The sequence below is a fragment of the Oryctolagus cuniculus genome, chromosome 1 (genome assembly GCF_051225735.1).
Source record: "Oryctolagus cuniculus isolate XC-2025 breed Fujian yellow rabbit chromosome 1, ASM5122573v1, whole genome shotgun sequence".
NCBI lineage: Eukaryota > Metazoa > Chordata > Mammalia > Lagomorpha > Leporidae > Oryctolagus > Oryctolagus cuniculus.
Window position 1 is genome coordinate 54,894,690 of NC_142867.1, and position 24,941 is coordinate 54,919,630.

The 24,941-nt window shown below is 49.8% G+C and overlaps 1 protein-coding gene across 1 annotated transcript in view; it reads left to right on the plus strand.

Annotated features, from left to right (window-relative positions):
* The window catches only part of GALNT18 (polypeptide N-acetylgalactosaminyltransferase 18), a 353,053-nt gene that overhangs the window by 278,670 nt on the left and 49,442 nt on the right, over window positions 1-24,941 (plus strand). Inside the window, exons 7-9 of the mRNA XM_008266222.5 lie at window positions 8,488-8,673; window positions 15,840-15,977; window positions 21,723-21,818. Of these exons, the coding sequence (XP_008264444.1) occupies window positions 8,488-8,673; window positions 15,840-15,977; window positions 21,723-21,818 (420 nt within the window). The remainder of the gene's footprint in view (window positions 1-8,487; window positions 8,674-15,839; window positions 15,978-21,722; window positions 21,819-24,941) is intronic.

Genomic DNA, 24,941 nt, shown 5'->3' on the forward strand with positions numbered 1-24,941 from the left:
TCATGGAGCCCATAGTCCAGCACAACGAGGCAGACATTTAAAGAATAAATACAAAAAACAAAAGCATTGTGGATATTAGAGCTATTAAGAAAAAGGGCAGGGCACTTCAGATGTTCAGAGGGGATCTACTTTAGACTGGGAGAGTACAAGAAGGTGCTGTTTCTGCTGGGTGACAAATAGGGGAAAGTTATTCCAAGAAGATGGAGTAGCAGGTGCAAAGGCACAGAGGCAGGAAAGATGTCAGTGCGATTGAGAAACTCCGGGATCCAGGCCTGTCTGGGTGACCCCAGTGCCTGTTGTATCAGCACATGTATCAGCCTCACCTGCCTTCTTTGTTATCCACTCTTGGTATTCATTTCCCAGCCATGCTTGCTACCCACCTCCCCTGCCCTCCTTCCTCCTAACACCCCAGCCCCTTTGCTCCAAACCCAGATAATGCTAAGAACCCAAGACTGTAACGCAGGCAGATGCTGTCCCCCTGTCCACCAGGGGCTCCTACTCATAGAAGAAAGGCACCTGAAGATGGCTCTGAGTTAACCAGGGCTTCCAGTGTCTGAGGAGGGAGCCTTGGGCACCCCTTTCTGTTGGCTGAGCCAAGCACTCTGGAAGACAGCCTGTCTTCAGCAGTCTTCTCACTCCCTGCAAGTGGGTGTATAGGAGAAGTCAAATTGCAGCATTTGTCATAATTATTATGAAATAATAACAGACTCAGACTGTCACTGTGGCACGGGCTTCCAGAGCCCACAGCCCTGGTGGAAGCCGCTGTGTGTGTTCTGTAGATGAGAGGCTAAGTAACCCAAGGTCACCCTTCAGCAGGCAGGGGCGTAGTCAGCTGCGGAGTCCTGTCGCTGTCCATGGTGCTCTCCCTTCTGTGACTGCCATCCATGTCCTGATCTGTGAGGCAGGCCCAGGTTGAACCCTTACCTGCGCTGCACCCCCCTCACCCGCTGGGTGGGATTGAGGCTGGGGAGGGAAGGAACCTGCCAACGTGACACAGCAGCAAGGGGCAGAGGTCAAATCAATCCAGTTCTCACTGACTCCAAAACTGTGCTTTGAAACCCAATTGGGGTGGCTATTTGGGACAGTGGTTAAGAGATCTGCATCCTATATCAAAGTGCCACTTTGAGTCCCAGATGTGTCCTGATTTCAGCTTCTTGCTAATGCACATCCTGGAAGGCAGCAAGTGATGGCCCAAGTAGCTGGGTCTCTGCCACCCATGTGGGACATCTGGATTGAGTTTCTGTGTTCTGTCCTCAGCTTAGCTCAGTCCTGGCTGTTGCACACTTTGGGGGAAGTGAACCAGTAGATGGCAGATATCCTCTCTCTCTCTTTCTGCCTTTCAAATAAATAAATAAATACATAATTTCGGGGCTGGCATTATGGTGCAGTGAGTTAAGCTGCTGCTTGAGATACTGGCATCCCATGTCAGAGTGTTACCTTGAGTCCCAGCTGCTCTACTTCCAATCCAGGCCCTGCTAATGCTCCTGGAAAAGCAGCAGAAGATGGCCAAGTACCTGGGCCCCTGCACCCACAAGGGAGACCTGGATGGAGTTCCAGACTCCTGGCTTTGTAGTCATTTGGGGAATGAACCAGCAAATGGGAAATTCTCTCTCTCCCTCCCTTTCTCTGTGTGTGTGTGTGTGTGCGCGTGCGCGCTTCTCTTTCCCTCTCTATCACTCTGCCTTTTAAATAAAGAAATAAATAAATCTTTAAAAATAAACAAATTATCAATTCTAAAAAGCAGTAAATACCCCATCCAGATATTCCCCCACCACCACCTCCTCCTGGAAGCCCATGATCCTTCTGAGCAGATTTAGCACGTGTCAGGTGTCTGAAGGAGAATTTGGTGAAGAGCTAGGAAAACTTTTTTTTTAAGATTTATTTTATTCATTTGAAAGGGAAACTTAGAGAGAAAGGGAGAGATAGAAGTCATCCATCCGCTAGTTTACTCCTCAAATGTCCGCAACTGCCGGAGCTGGGCCAATCCAAAGTCAGGAGCCAGGAGCTACTTCTCATCTTCCATGTTGATGCAGGAGCCAAAGCACTTGGACCATTCTCTGCTGCTTTCCCAGGCACATTGGCTGGGAGCTGGATTGGGAATCCAGCAGCCAGGACTTGAACTGGTGCCCATATGGGATACCAGTGCTGCAGGCGGCTGCTCAACCCACTATGCCACAGCAGCAGCCCCTGGGAGAACATTTTGAAAGAGAGAAGGACGGGAGGAAACAAGTCATTACAATGGTGCCGGACTTAGGGGAAGACAGAAGAGCGCCTATGGAGGGAGACAGCCCCACAGCGTGGAAGCGGGTGCCATGGCTCTGATGAACCGACACCTGAAGGCTGAGTCGGGGGAGTGGGTCGGCATGGGCTATGGTTACATGTGTGCAAGCCAGGTGGCGGATGTGGAGTCCACATGAGATATGGCAGTGGCCTGGAGGAGAGAGTTGGCCACCGGGGTGGAAAGAGGAGAACGGATTCAAGAGCCACACAGGAGGTTCACACCTCTCCTTTTCCTCTGTCTCTGGAGGTGCAATGGGAGGCCCTGCCGCCACCCTCCAGGTTAAAATGATGGGGATGCACCCACTCCAAGGTGGACCGGTAAAGCTACACTTTGAGAAACTGGTCTTATAATAAAAGAACTTTTTATGGATCAGGCCCCCTGTATTGTGTTGTTGAAATATGTCAAGTAATAGCCTCCATTCTGGTTGCAAAAAGAACCGTGACTCTTTGTGTTGTCAATAACTTACTCACAGAATTCATAGGCTTTCCCGGAGCACCTGAGCCAAGTGAATTGGAAATCAGCATGAGCCCCAGAACATGGAGGTCCTGGAAATGACACAGGCCTTGCACAGCCTGGGCCCCAGCACCCCCCTCGCCGGGTACTCAGAACTCTGGACATGGTGACACCTCTCACTACACGGTCCCCATGGGCAGGGGAGTGCTGGCTTTTCCCCAGGCTTCTTTGTGAGACCAGACAGACCCTTTGGGCTTCAGTACCAGCAGTGAGGTCTTGGGCAAGGGGCATTCTTTAGTCTGTTTCCTTATGTGGAATTGGACATAATAACAACTGCCTAATAGATTAGTCTGAAGATTCCGTGATATAATTTATATAGAAATAGCTAGGATTGACCACATGCTTATTGTATCTCAGGAAATTTTTTAAGCTCTCTGTGTGTACTTCCTTGAATCCTTTCAGCACCCTTACGAGCTAGGCACTGCCGTGACTCCCGCAGAGATAAGGTGAAGTGACTTGCCAGGACCACATAGCTGGTTCGAAGCAGAGCAAATGTTTGAACCCAAGTAGTCTGTTTGCAAATCTTTGTCAAAGCCACTGTGTTCTGCTGCCTCCCCACGTGAACAGCTCATTGCCCAGCACATAGCAGATGCTCAGTAGGGATCCTTATTTCCTTTCGATTGGCCATAAATTATATACTCAATATAGGGCAGTCTTAGGTAAGTAATAAGTTGGTACATCGCTGTCTGAATCCAACAGCCAATAGACTGTAGGAACCAAATGGTGTGATAAGGATCAGTGCAGGAGACAGCGTTCTGTTCCTACACACACAGTGGTGTTAAGCTAAGAATCTTGCTTTATCTTAGACCCAGACTTACTGTTATTGGTAGGTACGTGCTACACATGTGCACATTGTCCACAGAATGGTCAACTGGATCATAACTGGCAGGTGGCCAGCACGGTCCCCTAACAGATCCTGATTGCTTTGCTTCAGAAGCCACATTCACAGCTCTGTCCAGGTATTCCAGATTCACCTCACATTCAGTAAGCACCGACCATTTAGATGTTGATTGATTGACTGGTTAAGCAGCAATCCTTTATTCTCCAGGTACTTACAAAGTACTTACATGCACCTGCCCTTGTCTTAGGTGCTAGAGATGAGAAATGAGTGAAACACAACTTCTTCCCTCCAGAAACACACAATTAGTAAGACTAATCTACCAGTAAGTAAGTTGTGATATCAAGATGCAGGATCTGTAGCAGTGAACAACAGATTTTGCAGTGAGAATTCAACAGAGATCCCACAGTGTAGGAGCATGTGGTCAAGATCTGGAGAGGTGAATATTTTTTAGCTAAAGAAGGAGTTAAAAAGCATTCTAAAATTAGAAACAGTATGGGCAAATGCTCATAGGCATAAAAGCATGTGCATGTTTGGCAAGATTAACAGGTGCAAGTAGCTGGGATGATTGTGGCAAGAGTTTCAAGACACTGGCCATTGACAGAATGCAAGGTCACTTTTTTTTTAAAGATTGATTTATTTATTTTTTATTTATTTCTTTTTTTTAACTTTTATTTAATGAATATAAATTTCCAAAGTACAATTTATGGATTACAATGGCTTCCCCCCCATACCGTCCCTCCCACCCACAACCCTCCCCTTTCCCACTCCCTCTCCCCTTCCATTCACATCAAGATTCATTTTCGATTATCTTAATATACAGAAGATCAGCTTAGTATACATTAAGTAAGGATTTCAACAGTTTGCTCCCACACAGAAACATAAAGTGAAAAATAATAGATGATTTTTTTTAAATGATGATGAAATCAGATCAGACCTATTGTCATGTTTAATCCCAGTGAGAGTCAAGTTGGGAGTTGATAGTTTCTTTTTTTTTTTTTTTAACAGAGGATCAGTTTAGTATGCATTAAGTAAAGATTTCAACAGTTTGCACCCCCATAGAAACACAAAGTGAAATATATTGTTTGAGTGCTCGTTATAGCATTAAATCTCAATACACAGCACATTAAGGACAGAGATCCTACATGAGGAGTAAGTGCACAGTGACTCCTGTTGTTGACTTTACCAATTGACACTCCTATCTATGGCATCAGTAATTTCCCTATGCTCCAGTCATGAGTTTCCAAGGCTATGGAAGCCTTCTGAGTTCTCCGATTCTTATCTTGTTTAGACAAGGTCATAGTCAAAGTGGAGGTTCTCTCCTCCCTTCAGAGAAAGGTACCTCCTTCTTTGAAGACCTGTTCTTTCCACTGGGATCTCACTCACAGAGATCTTTTGCCAGAGTGTCTTGGCTTTCCATGCCTGAAATACTCTCATGGGCTTTTCAGCCAGATCCGAATGCCTTTAGGGCTGATTCTGAGGCCAGAGTGCTATTTAGGACATCTGCCACTCTATGAGTCTGCTGAGTATCTCACTTCCCATGTTGGATCACTCTCCCCTTTATTTATTCTGTCGGTTAGTGTTAGCAGGTACTAGACTTGTTTATGTGCTCCCTTTGACTCTTAGTCCTTTCATTATGATCAATTGTGAACTGAAATTGATCACTTGGAATAGTGAGATGGCATTGGTACATGCCACCTTGATGGGATTAAATTGGAGTCCCCTGGTATGTTTCTAACTCTACCATTTGGGGCAAGTCAGCTTGAGCATGTCCCAAATTATATATCTCTTCCCTCTCTTATTCCTACTCTTATGTTTAACAGGGATCACATTTCAGTTAAATTTCAACACTTAAGAATAACTGTGTATTAATTACAGAATTAAACCAGTCATATTAAGTAGAACAGACAAAAAAACTACTAAGAGGGATAATGTATTAAGTTGTTCATTAACAGTCAGGGCTATGCTGATCAAGTCACCGTTTCCCATAGTGTCCATTCCACTTCAACAGGTTTCCTTTTTGGTGTTCAGTCAGTTGTCACCGATCAGGGAGAACATATGGTATTTGTCCCTTTGGGACTGGCTTATTTCACTCAGCATGATGTGTTCCAGATTCCTCCATTTTGTTGCAAATGACTGTATTTCGTTGTTTCTTACTGCGGTATAGTATTCTAAAGAGTACATATCCCATAATTTCTTTATCCAGTCTACCGTTGATGGGCATTTAGGTTGGTTCCAGGTCTTAGCTATTGTGAATTGAGCTGCAATAGACATTAGGCTGCAGACCGCTTTTTTGTTTGCCAATTTAAATTCCTTTGGGTAAATTCCAAGGAGTGGGATGGCTGGGTCGAACGGTAGGGTTATCTTCAGGTTTCTGAGGAATCTCCAGACTGACTTCCATAGTGGCTTGACCAGTTTGCATTCCCACCAACAGTGGGTTAGTGTCCCTTTTTCCCCACATCCTCGCCAGCATCTGTTGTTGGTAGATTTCTGAATGTGAGCCATTCTAACTGGGGTGAGGTGAAACCTCATTGTGGTTTTGATTTGCATTTCCCTGATTGCTAATGACCTTGAACATTTTTTCATGTGCCTGTTGGCCATTTGGATTTCCTCTTTTGAAAAATGTCTATTGAGGTCCTTGGCCCATCTCTTAAGTGGGTTGTTTGTTTTGATGTTGTGGAGTTTCTTGATCTCTTTGTAGATTCTGGTTATTAACCCTTTATCTGTTGCATAGTTTGCAAATATTTTTTCCCATTCTGTCGGTTGTCTCTTCACTCTCCTGACTGTTTCTTTTGCAGTACAGAAACTTCTCAATTTGATGCAATCCCAATAGTTAATTTTGGCTTTGACTGCCTGTGCCTCCCGGGTCTTTTCCAGAAACTCTTTGCCTGTGCCAATATCTTGAAGGGTTTCTCCAATGTTCTCTAGTAACTTGATGGTGTCAGGTTGTAGATTTAGGTCTTTAATCCATGTTGAGTGGATTTTTGTGTAAGGTGTAAGGTAGGGGTCTTGCTTCATGATTCTGCACGTGGAAATCCAATTTTCCCAGCACCATTTATTGAATAGACTGTCCTTGCTCCAGGAATTAGTTTTAGATCCTTGATCAAATATAAGTTGGCTGTAGATGTTTGGGTTGATTTCTGGTGTTTCAATTCTGTTCCATTGGTCTATCCATCTGTTTCTGTACCAGTACCATGCTGTTTTGATTACAACTGCCCTGTAGTATGTCCTGAAATCTGGTATTGTGATGCCTCCGGCTTTGTTTTTGTTGTACAAGATTGCTTTAGCTATTCGAGGTCTCTTGTGCCTCCATATAAATTTCAGCACCAATTTTTCCAGATCTGAGAAGAAGGTCTTCGGTATCTTGATTGGTATTGCATTGAATTTATAAATTGCTTTTGGGAGAATGGACATTTTGATGATATTGATTCTTCCAATCCATGAGCATGGAAGATTTTTCCATTTCTTGGTATCCTCTTCTATTTCTTTCTTTAAGGTTTTGTAATTTTCATCGTAGAGATGTTGAACGTCCTTGGTTAAGTTTATTCCAAGGTATTTGATTGTTTTTGTAGCTATTGTGAATGGGATTGATCTTAGAAGTTCTTCCTCAGCCATGGCGTTGTCTGTGTATACAAGATTGATTTATTTATTTGAAACGTAGAATTAAAGAGAGGCAGAGGCAGAGAGAGAGAGAGGTCTTCTATCCGCTGGTTCACTCCCCAGATGGCTGCAATGGCCAGAGCTGGGCCAATTCAAAGCCAGGAGGCAGGAGCTTCTTCTGGGTTTCCTGCGTGGGTGCAGGAGCCCAAGCACTAGGGCCATCTTCCACTGCTTTCCCAGGCCATAGCAGAGAGCTATGGAGCAGCCGGTCTCGAATCAATGTCCATCAGCACTGCAGATGGCAACTTTACCTGCTACACCACAGTACTGGTGCTGCAAGGTCACTTCTTTTTATTATTTTTTTTTTTAAGATTTATTTATTTATTTGAAGGCAGAGTTACGGAGAGGCAGAGGTAGAGAGAGAGATCTTCCATCTGCTGGTTCACTCCCTAGATGGTCACAATGGCCAGAGCTGGGCCAATCCAAAGCCAGGAGCCAGGAGCTTCATCTGGGTCTCCCACATGGGTGCAAGGGCCCAAGGACTTGAGTCATCTTCCACTGCTATCCCAGGCCATAACAGAGAGCTGGATCAGAAGTGGAGCAGCTGGAACTTGAACTGGCACCCATATGGGATGCTGGCACTGCAGGTGGCAGCTTTACCTGCTATGCCACAGCACTGGCCCATGGTCACTTCTTTATCTTACAAACTCAAATTTCTTCCAGATCAATACTTTGCTTACCAAAGTTGATGAGCAACTTAATATCTTTCCCTTCTTTGTAGCTCTCTCTCCACTGGGATGCAGGGCAGGAGAAGGGTGTCTGGCCCCTTCTCTGTGGGCATCACTAATCCTTGGCCAGACCCAAGGGGTCTATCTGAAGATGAACTTATCTGCCAGGAGTCATATAAGTCATTATCTTCTCCCTCTAGGGCAATTAGAATCCAGATATTTGGTCACAAAATCTCAGATCTCTTCTTTGGCAGGGTAGGGCTCATGGACGGAGGAAGCAGGTGCATTAATTCTTTTCTGTTAAAGCCATAGCAATAAGAACCAGGCCATGAATTAATGATGCAATAACCACTGTGCTACAGAAGTAGAAATCAGGTACAGCTCATTCCTTCATACACAGTGGTCTTGGAAGACAAGGTAAGGACAGCTGGCTTTCTCCATGCCTGTGTGGGCCAGTCACCGGTGGCCTGGTTTTGAGATGCAGGGTCAGGTCTCGGCACTGATGAGTGGCTCTGTGTCTTCCGCAGGTGTGGCAGTGTGGTGGGAGCGTGGAGGTCCTGCCCTGTTCACGGATTGCCCACATTGAGCGAGCCCACAAGCCCTACACAGAGGATCTCACCGCCCATGTCCGCAGGAACGCCCTCAGAGTGGCTGAAGTCTGGATGGATGAATTTAAAAGTCATGTCTACATGGCATGGAACATCCCCCAAGAGGTAGGGAGTCCCTGTGGGGATGGGTTTATTGGGTTTGGTGGGGGGAAAATCATAAGATTAAACTCTTCTTCCCATGGATCAACCAGTCTTGTCTGACTTGAGTAGAAGAGACTCTGCACCCTAAAACCTACCACATGCTAGAGAAAAGGGCTGATTGTGAGGCCTGAGCCATTCCACACTTCACCCCCATGCCTGGTCGGCTTGCTGGCTAGAGGACTTCTTATCTCTGGCCCCTATTGTCTTCACTGTAGACAAGCAAATTGGACCAGGTAACTCCAAGTTTCCCTCATGCTCCCCAGTCCTTATATTCTCTGACATTAGGTGTTTTGTGATCTTAGAATACAAATATGCCAGTAATGGTAAAAGTTCACAAAATGGACCCTAACCTCGGTTGATGACCTCCATTGAACTTTGACCAGAACAATAAGGAAGATCCTTATGCCATGAAGATTTCTCAAGCCCTATGGATGGATCTGGGATACATTCCCACAGGGAACCTGTCAGAGAAGGGAAAGACTGTGGGCATTTTCCAGGCTGCCTCTCATCTTCACAGAACCTCACTGTTGCCTTCTACTTCCCCCCCTATCCCTCTGTCTGCCTACACTGAAGATATGCCAGAGAAAAAGCCATGTTTTTCTAGTAGCTTTGTTCAGCCTTGCCATGTGTCATAAGGAAAGGACCGCGGGCCCCCTGAGTTGGGAGAACCCAGCAGATACCAGCCACAGAGCCCCACCCTTCTTGGCAGCTTGTGTGCCTGGAGTTCATGGTTTGGTTGCATTCTTTGTGTCACTACATGACCTCCTTCTTCCTCCAAGGCCACGGCCTTCCCTTGGGAGTTCTAAGCCCCTGCTCTCTTTCTAATGGGGAAATGGTTGATCTTTGCTTAAAAGTTGCCCTGCAAGGGCCCTGTTCTCTGAATACTCCACCAGGCTGTGGTTGCTAAGTGATTCAGAAAGTACACTGGGCCGTGGGTGGGAGCTTTTAGGCAACCTCCTTGCTCCCCACTGCTACCGCTATGGGGAGTCAGAATTGACTTGGATCGCATCTCCTGTAATCCGTGAGATTTCAGCAGTTGAAAGGAAGAGCAAGGAGCCAGAGCACAGCCAACCCTGATGAAGCAGCCCCAGGATTGCGTCCGCCCGTGAGAGTGTTTCTAGGGAAACCACAGTGCCTTCGGTGCCTTCTGGCTTCCGCTGTGGCTGTGGCGTTGGATCAAAGTATTCTCTGCAGGTTGCTGAGCCCTGCTGTGAGTCCTTGATGATGAAAATATTAAGAACCCTTGGAAACTCCCCAGGAGGTCACCAGCGAAGCATCACAGATCCCCAGGCTGTGCCAAGGACTGGAGTCCTGTCCATACTCTGGCCCCTTCTCTCAGTCCTCCAAAGCCCTCGCCCAACCCCCATTGCAGCTGACAGATGTTGAAATGGACAGCTGCCCAATGATTGGTGAGGAAGAGTAATTGAAAAATGATGAAGTCCAGTGCCTGCCTGTGGTTCCTTGAGGGAATAATCCAAATCCAGTGGTGATGGGGTTGGGGGTGGAGGAGTGAGCACCAGGCAGATGGATGAGACCTGGATGTGTCCAGGACAAAGCCTTTGGCAGAGAAGAAGGGGCCATTTTGTTTCCTAAAAGTCTCTGTCTTGATTCCCCTGTTCCTTTCTATGTCCAAACTCCCTCTTCTTCCATTTACCAAATTTCTGCAGAATCAATACTTCATCACTTCCCATTCCCTGTTCAAGTCACATCCCGATACTCAAAACTGCTTTTGTCAAAGTCAGCATGGGCCTTCTCACTGCCTGGTGTGATGGGCAGCTTAAAGTCTTTCACCTACAGGAGACAGGAGTCCCTCTTTTCCTTGAAACGCGGTAGTGCCGTGGCTGTGCGACTCCACACTCCCGAATGCCCTCATCTCTGCCTGTTCCCAGGTCCCAGTGGGCTCCTCTTCCCTGCACTGAGTGCTTCCTGCTCCCCAGGCCCACGCTTGGCTGCCTGCTCTCATTCTACACAGTCCCCTGGGTAATCTCATCTGCTCTTGGCCTTGACTGCCACCCCTATGTTGACGACTTCCTGACAAATATCTCCAGCTCTGCCTCCTGCCTTTGCTCCCAGACTTGGATCTCCAGCTGCCAGCAGATGTCTCCTCTCGGGGGGAGGGCTCCCAGTGCCACTCAGACTGAATCTGATCCAACTGAGCACATCTTGGCCCCAAATTCTGCTCCTGTCCTGCTTCTCTCTCTCCCTATCTCTCTCTCTCTCTCTCGGCTCATGGTGCCACCATCTGCCCAGACACATGAACTTGAAACCGAGCATGGTCCTTTTATCCTCCCTTCCATCCACCCCCGTGCCCTCTCCTCTGTGCTACCACCTCTCGTCTCTATACACTCAGGCCTTGTGTGTCCCTCTCAAAGCCTCCACCCATTTTCCTGACTTAAGTTTCATCCCCTTCAAACCTGCTCTCCCAATACCCAAAGTTATTGTCTACAAACTCCCAGCACCCATACCACTGCCCTGTTTGAAAGCATTGAGTAACTCCACTGTGTGCAAAATCCAGCCCGAGCCCAGTGTTTGGTGAGCATCCGAAGGGCCCAGGCTCTCTCCTCTGCCTGCATCTCCAGCCTCACTTCCCCCATTCCTCGTATTGGAACCCATGCCCACCACACATCCTGTGGGAGCTGCCCAACACTCCCCATCCACCTTCTGCTGTTTCTCAGCCCTGTGCTTGCTCACTGTGTCCTCTCCACATGGAATTCCCCACTCCCAGCCTCCTCGCTACCAGCCCCCACCCCTACCCCAGCATACATACTCCTATAAAACCTTCTCCCTCTTTGCACTCAGCTCTGGTGACCCTTCCTCTGGGAAGTTGGCCCCCTTCCCATATAGAGCTCTGTCTCAGCACACTGTCATCTGAAAGTCTCTCTCACCACCAAGATTGTGGGTTAATTGCTTTGGAAAGGGCCTAGGAATCTGTTTCTGCAAAGTTCCTTGGGAATTCTAATGCCCAGCCAGAACTGGGAGCCACTGCCCTTGACCATGGCTCACTCAGACAGACTGAGCTGTTTGTATTGATGTCACCATGCCTGGCACCAGAGAGGGGCCAGGTAAGAGCTCAGTGAAGCCTCACTACGCTTGCTGTCGATCTGCCGGTCCTGTGTGGAACCCCTTTCTCCTTGGCCACTGGCTCCTGAGAGCAGGTCTGTAGACCACTCTCCACATGGCATGGAGACTCTGATCCTGGGAGAGGCATTTGGTGCAGTGCTTAAGTAGCTGCTTGGGACACCCACATCCACATAGGAGTGCCTGGTTCAAGTCCCAGCTCCTCTGGTTTTGATCCAGCTCCATGCTAACGCACATCCTGGGAGGCAGCAGATGATGGCTCAAGTAGTTGGACCCCTGCCACCCTTGTGTCCACCCAGATGGAGTTCTAAGCTCCTGGCTTTGGCCAAGCCTAGCCCTGGCTCTTGTGGAAATCTGAGGATTGGACCAGCCAATGGAAGGTTTCCCTGTGCCTGCCTGTTTCTCTCCATTTGCTTCCCAAATAAAATGAAAATAAATAAATAAAAATTCAAACAGTACAGACCTGGGTCTCACCCTCACGCACTGGGGCCATGCATCTGTGATGACACCAGAATCTGTGGAAGCTCTCCAGGTGATGGGAAGGCCCCAGGCCTGACTGTCATGAGTTTAGCTAACCCCGTTCATCTTCCCGAGCTCTCCTCCAGCATCATCTTCCCCAGGAAACCTTCTTTGACTGCTCTCCTCCTGCCCTCCCCACCAGTCTGGCTGCCCATCTCACACTGAGAGATGGATTCAGGTCCCCTCCCCCATTCTCCCTCACTCTGCTCCCTTCCTGCCTCTCACTGTGTGTGGAGGGGTCTGTGCATTTGTGTCTCTTAGGCTCTCCATTTGGGGCCAGACTGACACGTTCAACTGACACGTTTCTGTTTGTGTGCACGGTTGCTTAGGACTGAACCTGACACATCATAAACAGCTCTTGGTGAAGGCGCACTGAAGAAGAAATAGGAGAAGTGGCACTGCTACTGCTGCCGTGTTTGCCCCAGGAGGTTTACCAGCTGCCCTGGAGGTGGTGCTGCACTCCCCATACATTTTGCTCAATTGCAGGCTCACCTGTTACCAATTTACTTAATCTTTTATCTGCAGCATCCCAGCTGCAAATGCAGGCCTGGAACCCTTCGCCCTCACCCAGGTGGCTGTCTGGAGAACTCAGTAGGTTAATACGTGTTAAGCCTTTGATCAGTGCTTGGCACATAGAAAGGGTTAGGTACGTGTTAATTCTTATTAATGTTCTTGTCTGTACCCCAGCGTTCTCTCCCCAGCATTCAGACAGACGGCTATACTGGTGACCACCCTCCACTTTTTGCCTTCTAAACTGAGTCCTTCTCCAGTCTCTGCATGGATCCAAGCTGGCCTTCTTACCTGCTCCCTCATAATATTCTGTCCCAGGCTTGTGAAAGGCCAGAGAGGCCTCAGGCTCTTGCATCCTCTACTTGAACGTATCAGTAAATAGCAAGGCAGCCTGCCTGCAGCAAAACATAAAGTGTTTTCTTAAGCCCAGTTCAGAAGCCCGAGACGAGCCCTGCCTCTGTTGTCCAGAGACAGGCGAAGTGCCGGGGGTGCTCATGCAAGTGACTAGGTGATGGCCTTTCTTTAGGTTTGGCTACCAGGAGTTTTGTGACTGTGTGGCAGGAATACCAGGCAACTTCTGATGTGGCTAGGCTTATTTGTTTCCAAGGACTGCCAAAACAAATTGTAACAAACTTCCAGGCTTTACACTACAGACATGTGTTCTCTACACTTCTGGAAACCAGAGCCGTACAATCAGCAGGACCCTGCTGCTTCCGACTGCCGTAGGGGACCATCCCTCCCTTCCTCTTCCAGCTCTGGTGGCTCCCAGCGTCCCTTGGCTTGTAGATGCTTCGCTCTCACCTCCGCCTCTGTCTTCACACGGGTCTCCTCGCTCTGCACCTGTGTGCCCAAATCCCCTTCTTCCATTGAGAAAATATCAGTCATTGGATTCAGGGCTCACCCTAAACGCGGGAAGACTTCATCTTGAGGTCTTGTGCCAATTATACCTGCTAGGACCCTGCTTCCAAACAGTCACCTGCGGAGGCTCTGGGTAGACATGAGTCTTGGAGGAGGACACTGTTCACCCCTCTGTGTTTGGCAGGAGAGGAGATGCGGCTATGTTCTGATAGTAAGGCCTGCTTGTATCTCACTGTATGCCCCTTGACCTGGAGAAGGTTTAATGCAACTCACAATAAACACACAGCGCAGGCTCGCTGAGCCATTGTACAGGCAAACAGTGATTCTTACACAGGAAGGGGAAAGGATTTGATATCCAAAAATATAAGCTGAGAACAGCACTGGTTCCCTGGTTCTTTTTTCTTTTTTTTTAAGAAGCAGAATTGCAGATAGACAGAGGGAGAGACACAGAAAGAGGATCTTCCATCCTCTGGTTCACTCCCCCAAATGGCCATAACAGCCATCCAGAGCTGGCTGATCCAAAACCAGGAGCTTCTTCCAGATCTCCCACTGTGGTAGGGGCTCAAGCACTTAGGCCATTTTCTACTGCCTTCTTGGGTGCACCAGCAGGGAGTCAGATCAGAAGTAGAGCAGCTGGGACTTGAGCCAGTGCCAATAAAGGATGCTGGCATTGCTATGCCCTGACACTGGTCCGTCCCATGAACTTTTTGAAGACCTTTCACACACTCACACAATGGAACATTATTCAACCATAAAAAGGAGAAAATTGTGTCATTTCTAACAACATGGATGAACCTGGAGAATATTATGATGAATGAAGTAAGCCAGGCACAGAAAGACCACCACTGTGTACACCTTCTACTGTTTTCCTAGGCCACCGGCAGGGAGCTGGACAGGAAATGGAGCAGCTGGGACTTGAACTGGTGCCCATATGGGATGCCAGCACCACAGGTGGAGGCTTAACCTACTACACCACAGCACCAGCCCCATAACACTGGTTCTTGAGCTTCCTGTGGTCCAAGTAGACACGGCAGCCTGATGGCTTGTATCTCTCTAATCTTGTATTAGATCAGAAGAGGAAAAACAAACTTTTATTTGATCCATGGGAGCCAAGAATTTTAGGAAAATGCAGAGGCCTTCCTGAGACAAGCTCTTCCCGTGGCTCCCTATGGAAGTTAGCCAGAGTGTGAAAGCATAGTCATAGAAAGGGAATTATAGCTCAAAGGGAGAGGGAATGAATGGATCCAGGGAAGCAGCCCTTGTGGTGCAAGGATAAAGTACAGAGAGGGGTAAAGGGTTAATACCTACAGATGCCTTGAGGTGGGGCTGCTGGCAGGTCCCACTTACCATCACCTCCTGCGTTCACTTCAGAGATATTTTAACTTGTCTCATCAGTGTAATCCAGGCACAGTACTCGGTCTGGGAACTCGCAAACAAGCCCTGGATTTCCTGACATGAAGGAGCAGAGTCCAACAGAGAAAGGTCAAACAGGGCGTGCCATTTGCATAAGGTGTGGTTGAAAGCACAGCTGTGCACCTAAGTGGACTGGGCTCAGCATTAGCTGTGGCGCTTCAGGCAGGTTACCGAGTAGGCTCCCGAACCTCTGTCTCAACTCCTCGTCTGTCCCTGAGGATCCTGTAGTGCTGTAGCTTTAACTGGGGTAATATGCTTGCAAATCCATGGAAGTAAATAAAAGCAACTGTATAGGCATGGCTCATACAGAACAGAGCCTAGCCAGTCAGCAGCGTGGCAGGCGTCAGTCGGTACGTTCCCTAGGAATAATTGAGGATTATCATCATTTCATCATCACCTCTTTGCCCTTCCTTCTCACTGGAAAAGCCTGAGGAAGCCTTATTCAGATTGCACTCTCCCGGTTTGTTTGACCTATTCCCAGACTGTAGCTTCTGTTGTTATTTAAAACCTCAGGGCTGGGCATCTTTGTTTTCCATGGGTTTTGATGGCAAGCCCTACCCATGCTGCCCTCGTGTTGCAGAGTCCCCATAGAGCTGGTTATGGGGCTAAGGTAGGTGTGGGTACTTCCCACATGGCCACATCATAGACTGGCTGGGACCCCGGGCTGGAGGCGCTGGGCCACACCACAGTGGAGCCTGGGGAGACGCTGCACCCTGGCAGCAGCCACATGTCTGCCTCTGTGTCCCCTGCAGGACTCAGGGATCGACATCGGGGACATCAGCGCGAGGAAGGCCCTGCGGAAGCAGCTGCAGTGCAAGACCTTCCGGTGGTACCTGGTCAGCGTGTACCCAGAGATGAGGATGTACTCGGACATCATTGCCTACGGCGTGGTAAGGAGCCCGCCTCCTCGCGCTGTCATTCAGATGCAGCAAGCAAGGCCAGGAAGAGGTGTGGAGAGAGGGGAAGGGAGGGAACAGCCTCTGCGGGACCCCCATGGCTCTGTGGCAAACCTAGGGACTGAGCCCTGGTTTCTGGATCTGCAGGCAGCTTTTGCTTCCACAGCTGAACCTCTCCAGTCCCTCGAGAGAGAGGTGCTTGTCTCTCCTTTTTAGTCCCAGACATTCAGTTCTGGTCCCAAATGTGCCTATTCTGCTTAACAGAACACAAAGTGAAATACAAGCGGAGAGCTGCAAAGTAACACAACAAACACCAGCTGTTCTCCCAGCGGGGGGCCCTGAGGTTCTACCCGCCCCCCCACCGGGATGCATCTCCCATCCACCCGGGCGCTCAGGCCTCCTCCCTCTCCTACACAGCACTGCCCTGGAAGGAGTTCTGAGAGGTGGAAAATTCTGGAGGATGCTAGCCGCCTTGTGAGGCGCGTTTGAGTTCTGCTTGTTGATCAACACAGCGCAGCTCTCACTGATGGGGGGCAGAGTATAGGGTTTGGGATCGGGCAGATCTAGTTCAGATTCCAGGCCATGTGCCAAGCACACGTCTCCATGTCTGTGGGCCTCAATTTCTTAATCTGTCGAATGGAGTCAGTTAATACTGCCTCCCAGAGTTGAAGAAAGTCTATGATATATACGTGTGCTTTCTAAGGTTAAGGTACTCAAACATGATAAACATCCCCATTCTCCCCACAGTCTCAGGGCCCCACTTCTCGCAGGGTTTTCAGTGATGCCAGTCTGAGCTGTGGCCATCTCATCTGGTTTGTGCTGTTACGGCCTGAACACGTTGTGTTTCTCGGTGACAGTTAAGCCCTTGGGGCAACTCCACGGGGTTGCTCAGAGCAGAAGACAGAAGTGAAATTCCTTTGCCCAGGTTCACACAGATAAGCATCAGCGAATCTGGGTCTGCAGCATCCGTCTGCATCCTCACTTTGGGGAGTGTTGTCGCTGATATCCCAGAATGAAAGCTTGAAGGAGGAATCGAGGCTTCCTCCGTGTGGACAGAGCGTTTGTCTGGGAGCAGGAGGAGCCTTCGCGGAGGGGTTGGACCTGCTGCTCTCGATGCAGCTCCCGACCGCAACATCCTGGGGTTCTAAAGGAGACAGAGCTGGACCCCAGAACCTCCCACACCCAGCCAGCCAACCTCTCTGTTATCCAGAGGTCAGCCTGTAGGAGTCGTCGTATCCTTCTGTGAGTGTCCTCATGGCACACCCAGCACATCCCAAGAGAACTGCTCAGTGGCCTCTTGCCTCTCCACTTCCCAGGCTGCTGTAATTTGGATGTCAGGCCCAGAACCTGCTGTCCCCATGGGAACACATGGCACTGTCCTGGACCCATAATTCCCATCACCCTCACCAGAGCCATCCTGAGGACAGTGTTCTACTGGTGCCCCCACAGTCAGTCCCACAGCAAGCTGCATGTGCAGTTCCACCATGCGTGGATCCTGTCCCAGGAGGACGGTTTAGCTACTATGGCTGCAGAGAACCTAGTGGCCCAAACACTCTGCGAGCCAGGGCAAGCTTCTGGGCTCGTGCTCTTGGCAGGTGGTGGGCTAGAGCTGAGCAGGATCAGCCAAGCACACTCAGAGAGGTAGAGGTGTGTATGTGTGGCCCTCGCATTTCTGGGTCTTGGCCAAAGGCATTCTCATCCTCCAAAAGAAGGGGTCTCCTGCACGTGTGCACCGCGTGTATCACCGAGCTCACGGATGCCAGACCTGGAAGTGTTTTTCAGTCAGACAGCAAGTGGCACCTACAGGCCTGTGATCACAGTCTGAGCCAGCAGCTCAGGCTGATTTCCCTGTCGTGCTGAAAGCTGTTGTAAGCCAGCCACTCATCATCCCAGAGGGCTGAGCCGTGCTAGGCATCCCTTGCATTGCTGGAGGTCTCTGAGCCCCTGCGTTTTCATCTGCCAACCCCTGTTCAGCATCTGGGCTCTGACCTGAGCAGAGAAATGTTGCTTATCAAGGAGCATAATGAATCCTAATGGGGATGACAGGGCGGAGATGGGCAAAGCAGGAGGCAGCCACAAGACCTAGAGGATTCACCGGATCTGAATTGTTCTTCGGGTGATTGCTTTTATTCGAAAATGGAGGTTCCAGATGGCTTTTCAGGGACAGAGTTGCTCCTTCCTTTTCCTGTTCCAACCCGTGTCCCAGCTGCACTGTGTGGGTCAAACAGCTTCTGGGCTGTGCGTCTGTAGCCCTTCAGCCTACCAGTGGGTTCCACGGATGCCTTCTGCAAGCAGAAGTACCTGTGGGCCCTGTAGTGTGGACATGGGTCACCCTGGATCATTGAGTCCCATGTCCTGGGGCAGCTGAGGAGGACTTCCAGCTGTGACACCTTGAAGGCAGAGGTGGAGAAGCATCCAGAAACAGACATGGCTTCTGAACATTAGCTTTGCCACTTACTTGCTGTGCCAATCCCTAATAGCCACAGTAATCCCAGTTCATGGGCTGTCTTTCCAGTCTCTGGATCGTAGCCATTTGCATGGTGGAAAGAGCTTGGGCTTTGGAGTCAGGCAGACTCCAGCTCTGCCCATTGTCCAGCTTTGCTGCCGCTCACTGGGGAGTGCCGTTCAGCTGCTCGTTTTCTTCAGGTGCTCATTCAGCTAATAGTGGCCATCGACCACTTGCCCTACCCACAGATACTCAGTGAGGGACACTGAGACTCAGGCTGATGACTCCTAGGACAGACAGGAGCGTGAAGAAGCACAAGAATGCAGTATGCAACCTGCTCCAGGAAGAGAGATGGCAGAAGCATCGGGAAGCATGGAGCAGTGGTCTCACGCCCAGACGTGGGTCAGGAAAGGCCTCCAGAGTAGCAGATAAGCTGAGCACCAAAGAAAGAGCAAGACTCAGTCAGACAGAGGGTAGCACAGAGATGTGCCACACAGCGTTACAGATGGGGAGGTGCGGTGGGGCTGGGGACCACGTCCCGGCTCTGCAGCCTGACCTGGCTGGGTTACCTGGGGCACTGGCCAAGGCACATGTGGTACCTGGCACACAGACAGATTTATAAAAGCTGGTTCCCCCAGACGGCTTTCAGAAAGACACTAGCAGTAGTAGCAGCAGCTACCAGTTACTGCACACTCACCGTTTGCCAGGTCCTGCACCACACACTTGCAGATACTGTTTCTCTTAATCCTCATAACAGCCCTCTGAGATAGGCACTATTATTATCCCTACTTCAGAGGCCAGAAGACAGGAAGGAGTTTTGTTGCTTTGCCCAGGGCTGCACGGTGGGAGCCAGGATCCTGTCCCAGCCTGTGTCTCCCAGCCACTGCAGTCAAGGGAGGGGTGACCCAGAGCTGGAGGGGCTTTGTCAAAAGGCACCCTCGCCCTCACCCGGAGGCTGGCTTCAAGAACCCAGGGGGAAGCCAAGCCTAGCATCTCTCTCTGAGCCTCCACTCCCCTTCGCAGTAGCAGCTCAGGGTCTCGCGCATACATTGGCATACTGGACTTTAGATGTGACGCCCACATCTCTGTGGGTTGCGGGACAAGCCCAGGGTGTGTTCTCACCTCCTCCTTCACAAAAGCAAGCCAGGGAGTCGTTCTAAAAGGCAGGCCTGCTGCATCAATGCTGTGGGGGCCCTGCCTGGGAGGCTGCCATGCTTCCTTACAGAGATTCTTCAGCATCTCTCTTTTTTTTTTTTTTTTTTTTTTTTTTTTTTTTTTTTTTGACAGGCAGAGTGGACAGTGAGAGAGACAGAGAGAAAGGTCTTCCTTTTGCCGTTGGTTCACCCTCCAATGGCTGCCGCTGCCGGCGCACCGCGCTGATCCGATGGCAGGAGCCAGGAGCCAGGTGCTTTTCCTGGTCTCCCATGGGGTGCAGGGCCCAAGCACCTGGGCCATCCTCCACTGCACTCCCTGGCCACAGCAGAGGGCTGGCCTGGAAGAGGGGCAACCGGGACAGAATCCGGCGCCCCAACCGGGACTAGAACCCGGTGTGCCGGCGCCGCTAGGCGGAGGATTAGCCTAGTGAGCCGCGGCGCCGGCTCAGCATCTCTAAACTGTGAGTTTGTGCAAAGCTGCTGTCACCCAGGGAGGGAGTCAGAGCTCCAGAGAAAGGAGACTACTCTGTTCCTTGACCAGGCAACTCGCAAAGCCTACGTGTGCCTCTGGTTGACTTTTCCATTCCGTGCGCCTCCACTGGGTTCACTCCTCTTCTGCCGCAAGCCGTCAGTACTATGACAGCCCAGTCTGTCTGTCTCTCTCACAGCATCCCCAACCCCCCTACACACACACTCCTCCCTCCCCCACACCGAGAGATGACCCACCCGTGACCCCTTGCCTTTGTCTTCCTAGAGCCTGACCCCCAGGCCCCTGCTTGAACAGGGGTGTTAGGTTCCTAGGAAGAGAACCCCAGTTAAGATAGCTCCAGTTAAGGTGAGGGTGGGTGAAGAAGCCACAGAGGAGATGCAGTATGGCTGTACATGGGGCACTTGAGCTGGGAAGCCACTAGAGCCAGGGCAGGGACAGGATGGCCTCTCTTGTCTCTAGTTCTGCCCGCCTTGTGCGTCATCGCTTCCCCTGCTTGCACCAGGTCCAGCAGCTCCCCTGCACGACCTCACGATCTAGTGACCTCCTCCCATGGACCATGGTCTCTGGGTCTCATTTAGGTCCTGACGCAGGATAAAAGACATGATGGGATGGTCAAATTCCAGAGACACGAAGAAGAGAGAGGAGAGAAAGAGAATGGGCCCTTTCTTCTGAAATTGTGGGCTAATGCCCATCATGGTCTCCGAAACGGTGGCTGATGAGCCAGGTCACGTGGCCTTAGGCTGCCCTTTCCGAGGCTAAGGGTGGGCTGCAGTCAGAAGGGGACCCTGAATGCTGGCTGTCTTCCCCACATGTGCTGCTGACCCAGAGTTCCGGGTAAGACACCTCAGCCTGATCCTGCTCCCACTCTGGCCCCTCCTCCCAAGTTCTCCCAAGAGACTTCCAACCCTGGAGACCCTCAGCAAGTGGGCACCCTAGGGCCTGGATAAGTCTCTGCTGCATCTGCAGGAGGCACAGAGGGCCTGGTGCCGGGGAGCTCCTGGGCCCAAAAACTGCTACCGTGTGGTCCACTCCCCCCAACTTTCAAAAGGAAGGACTGCTCTCAGGCGTGATTGATGGACATGGTTTCACCCCTCTGTGTGTGTCTGTGTGTGACCTTGTGTGTGAGGCATGAGACTTCTAGGTGACCCACCACCCTGTCCTCTCTGTGAGCCAAGTTGTGGGGACCTCGTTGGCTGGTTAGCTGTAGTCAGGGGTCAGCCAATCACAGTATCCCCACGCCATCCAGGGTTGCAGCTCACTCTTCGTTATTACGGTGGTATCACACTTTTAATAGGTGATTATCTTGTAAATTTTTACTGAGGCCTAACACATGTACAGAACATAGACTGGGGAAGTGGAGGGGATGAAGACCCTACGATCGTCTCCTGTGTTTCTATGATTTTTACCCAGACTACCTCAGGTTCTAAAACCCCTCACTGTTCAATGAGATATGAATATTTCAGCCTCCCGTTAACACGTGTAGGTGAAGGAAAAAGCTGGTGCTTGTTGGCTCCACTGTGTTCACAAGGCGTTGGGTTGGTTATGGAGAAAGGGGTCTATCTCATTGGAAAGGTCACATCTCCTGGCTAATGCGCTTGCTTTCTCTCTTTCTTTCTCTTGGGCGTGGCCCTGTCTCCTCTGACGTTCAGCTGCAGAATTCCCTGAAGACTGATTTGTGTCTTGACCAGGGCCCAGATACAGAGAACGTCCCCATCATGTACATCTGCCATGGCATGACGCCCCAGGTGAGTCCTGCGTACCAGGGAGGGCATGTGTATGTGGACTGGGGAACAATAGCCGAATCCTGGCATGGCTGGCCGGGGCCTCTGGGGCTTTCATCAGAAAGTATCCTGAGCGAGAGAGTGGTGCTACCTGTCCCGCCTGGAAGAATGCCAGGGTCTCTGGAATGCAGGGAGAAGAAGGGAGTGAGTGTCTGAAGTCTCCTATGGGGACCTATTGGGTGGATCTCAGCCTGGTCCTGCAGCTGAGCCCTTCCCAAGCAGGCAGGAGTCCGGGGCTTCCTCAGGTTCCCAGAGCCTCTCTAGAGTGCGGTGCCGGGTTCCTCAGGCTCTGCCCTAGAGTGGATCAGAGCTAGGGCTAAAATTTATACCTATGGGACCCACTTCCAGCACTTATGACCTTGTGGTGGAGAATGAAGGGAAGCTCCCGGGAGAATTATTCCTTAAAAATTCCCCACTCGTAGTCCAACCTCAGATGCCCAGAGGAGATGCCAAGACACAGACAGGACAAACAGTCTGTTCAACAATGCAACAGGCACTCATTGACCAGGAATGCCGCAGCCTGACCTGCTCTGAATTGGTAACATGCCCTGAGGTTATTTTAACTCCACAAGGGGGAAATAATTTTAAAAAGATGTCTTGTGTATAAGATATGTAGATTTGTGCAATTGTAATGTTGAATTTAAAACCATCATTTCTTGCCTAAACACACAACTGAAGACTACCATGCTGTGTCTGTTTCCGTGTGTCTGAGTAATGAGACTTCCAGGTGATTATCCATTGTAGTCCTACTGCCTTGTGCTTTTTGGGGGCCAAGTTTCTGTGATGCTGACTGGTTAATTGTAGGTCAGCAGATCACACTATCCCCACACCATCCAGTGAGGCAACTCTTGCTTTGTTCTTACAGTGGAATGGCATTTTTAATGTGTGAATATTTTTATACAAATTTTTACTGACTTGTGACACATATACAGAAAATAGACAAAATATAAATGTAAAAGGAATTCCAGAGGGAGCATACCCATGCAAGCAGCACCCAGATCGAGAGGAATGGCTAGCTGCCTGATTTTGTATTTTGCATTAATAGGATCATGTGGTTTGTATGTTTTTGCATTGACTTCTCTCCTTTCTTTCATCATTGTCTTGGTGAGATACACCTGTGCTATTGCATGCAGTTGTAATTTGTTCACTTTTATTACTTTATGCTACTCCATTTTTTGAGTAATACTCATGTGTTCCACTGTTGATGGACACTTGGACAATTGCCAGTCGGAAGTACTGTGAAGACTACTGCTGGGAACGTCCTTGCTCTTGTCTGTGGGTGCACGTGTGCACTCCTTTCTTTGGACTTGGACTAGGAAAACAATCACTGAGCCATAGTTCTGACATGCGTTCACTTTGACTAGACACTGTATGAGACTGCTCAGGCTATGGCAGCAGAATGGCTTCAATGACAGAAATGTGTGTTTCCTCATAGTTCTGGGGCCAAGGAGACCTGGAGCGAGGTACTGGCCAATTCAGTTTTGGGCAAGGCCTTTCTTCCTGGCTTGCACATGACTGTTGTCCCAGTGTATCCTGAGAGGGAGGGAGGGGGGAAAGAGAGAGCAAGCGAGCGAGCTAGAGCTGACATAGCTTCTTATAAGGACACTCGTCTGTCAGAGCAGGCCTCTAACAGCAACCTAAAGATTTAGAACAAGTTAGTCTATCTGCATTGCAGGAGGAGACAGAGGGAGAGGCAGAGGGAGAGAAAGCAGGTTTTGGAGTGAATGCCAGAAGTGGGGCTCATGATCAAAAGGATGTGGGTGTGACTCACGGACAACATCGGCCACCTGAAACGAAGCCAGGGATAGAGATGGAGTGATGCCAGCACAGACACTGTCGACTTGAGCTAAAAGGGACAGAGAAGTGGGCTGGGATGGAGGCAGGCTTTTGAACTTCCTGCAGTCTACAGGATTGGGCCACAGGGCTGTTGAGCTGAGAACGTGCCCTCTTCCTCAAGAAAAGGGAAGAACAGGGAAGGTGATTCGGGGATCACAGGACCCAGGTGGCAGGACCGCAGAGCCAGAAGGGTGGCTGCGCCTCCGAGAGCCTGGAGGCCGGGTACTGAGTCAAGAGGACTACTCCTAAGCCTTGAGAGCTAATGGAGTTTGCTCTGATGGGACTCTTCATCCCTTCCTCCACTCTGGTTGGTTCATTTTGGAAGGTCCAGTGGAAGGGGTTACAGTCTTTGCAGCTGCTGGAGTGGAATAAATGCATTCTGGATGCCATGAGGTCACAAATTTGAGTGAGCAGCTGTAGAGTGCTGTGCCCTGCATTGCGTTCACTCTCGAACTCGTGGTGACTCCCTGTTTGGAGGAAGGAAGTAACTAAGGCTGAGATATAAGGGTAGACTCCTGGTCTGAGAGCATGAGTATCCTTGGGGGAGACACCAGCAAGCTCGTTGGCCCGCGTTCTGTCTGCCGAGTGAGGACACAGGGGTAAGGCAGTCACCTCCAAGCCTGGAAGAGAGGCCTTCACAGAAACCAAATCCATCAGCATCCTAACCCCAGACTCCCCAAGAACCGTGAGAAAGTACATTTCTGCTACTGAGGCCCTCCCCACCCCACCCTGTTTATGATGTTTACTTATGGTGGCTCCAAACCAATAGACACACTGTCAGAGTTGCACCACCTCTTACTCCACCGTCAGTAATCACATTCTCGCCAGCCTTTGGCATTATTTTTCAATTGTGGCCATTGTGGTGGATATAGTAACAGTGCTGTGGTTTCAGTTCACATGACTGATTATTAATGAAGTCAAGCACCCGCGTTTTCAGCGTGAAACATCCCCATTCTGTTCTTGAGTGTGGGCCAGGTTGGCCAGGGCCCAAGTAATTGGTCTTTCTGTAAATTCCCTCTCTGGCTTCCTTTTTTTTTTTTTTTTGAAAGGTTGATTTATTTATTCTAAAGTCAGAGTTACACAGAGAGAGGAGAGGCCTTCCATCCTCTGGGTCACTCCCCAAATAACCACAATGGCTGGAGCTGGGCCAATCTGAAGCCAGGAGCCAGGAGCTTCTTCCAGGTCTCCCATATGGGTGCAGGGGCCCAAAGACTTGGGCCATCTTCCACTGCTTTCCCAGGCCATGGCAGA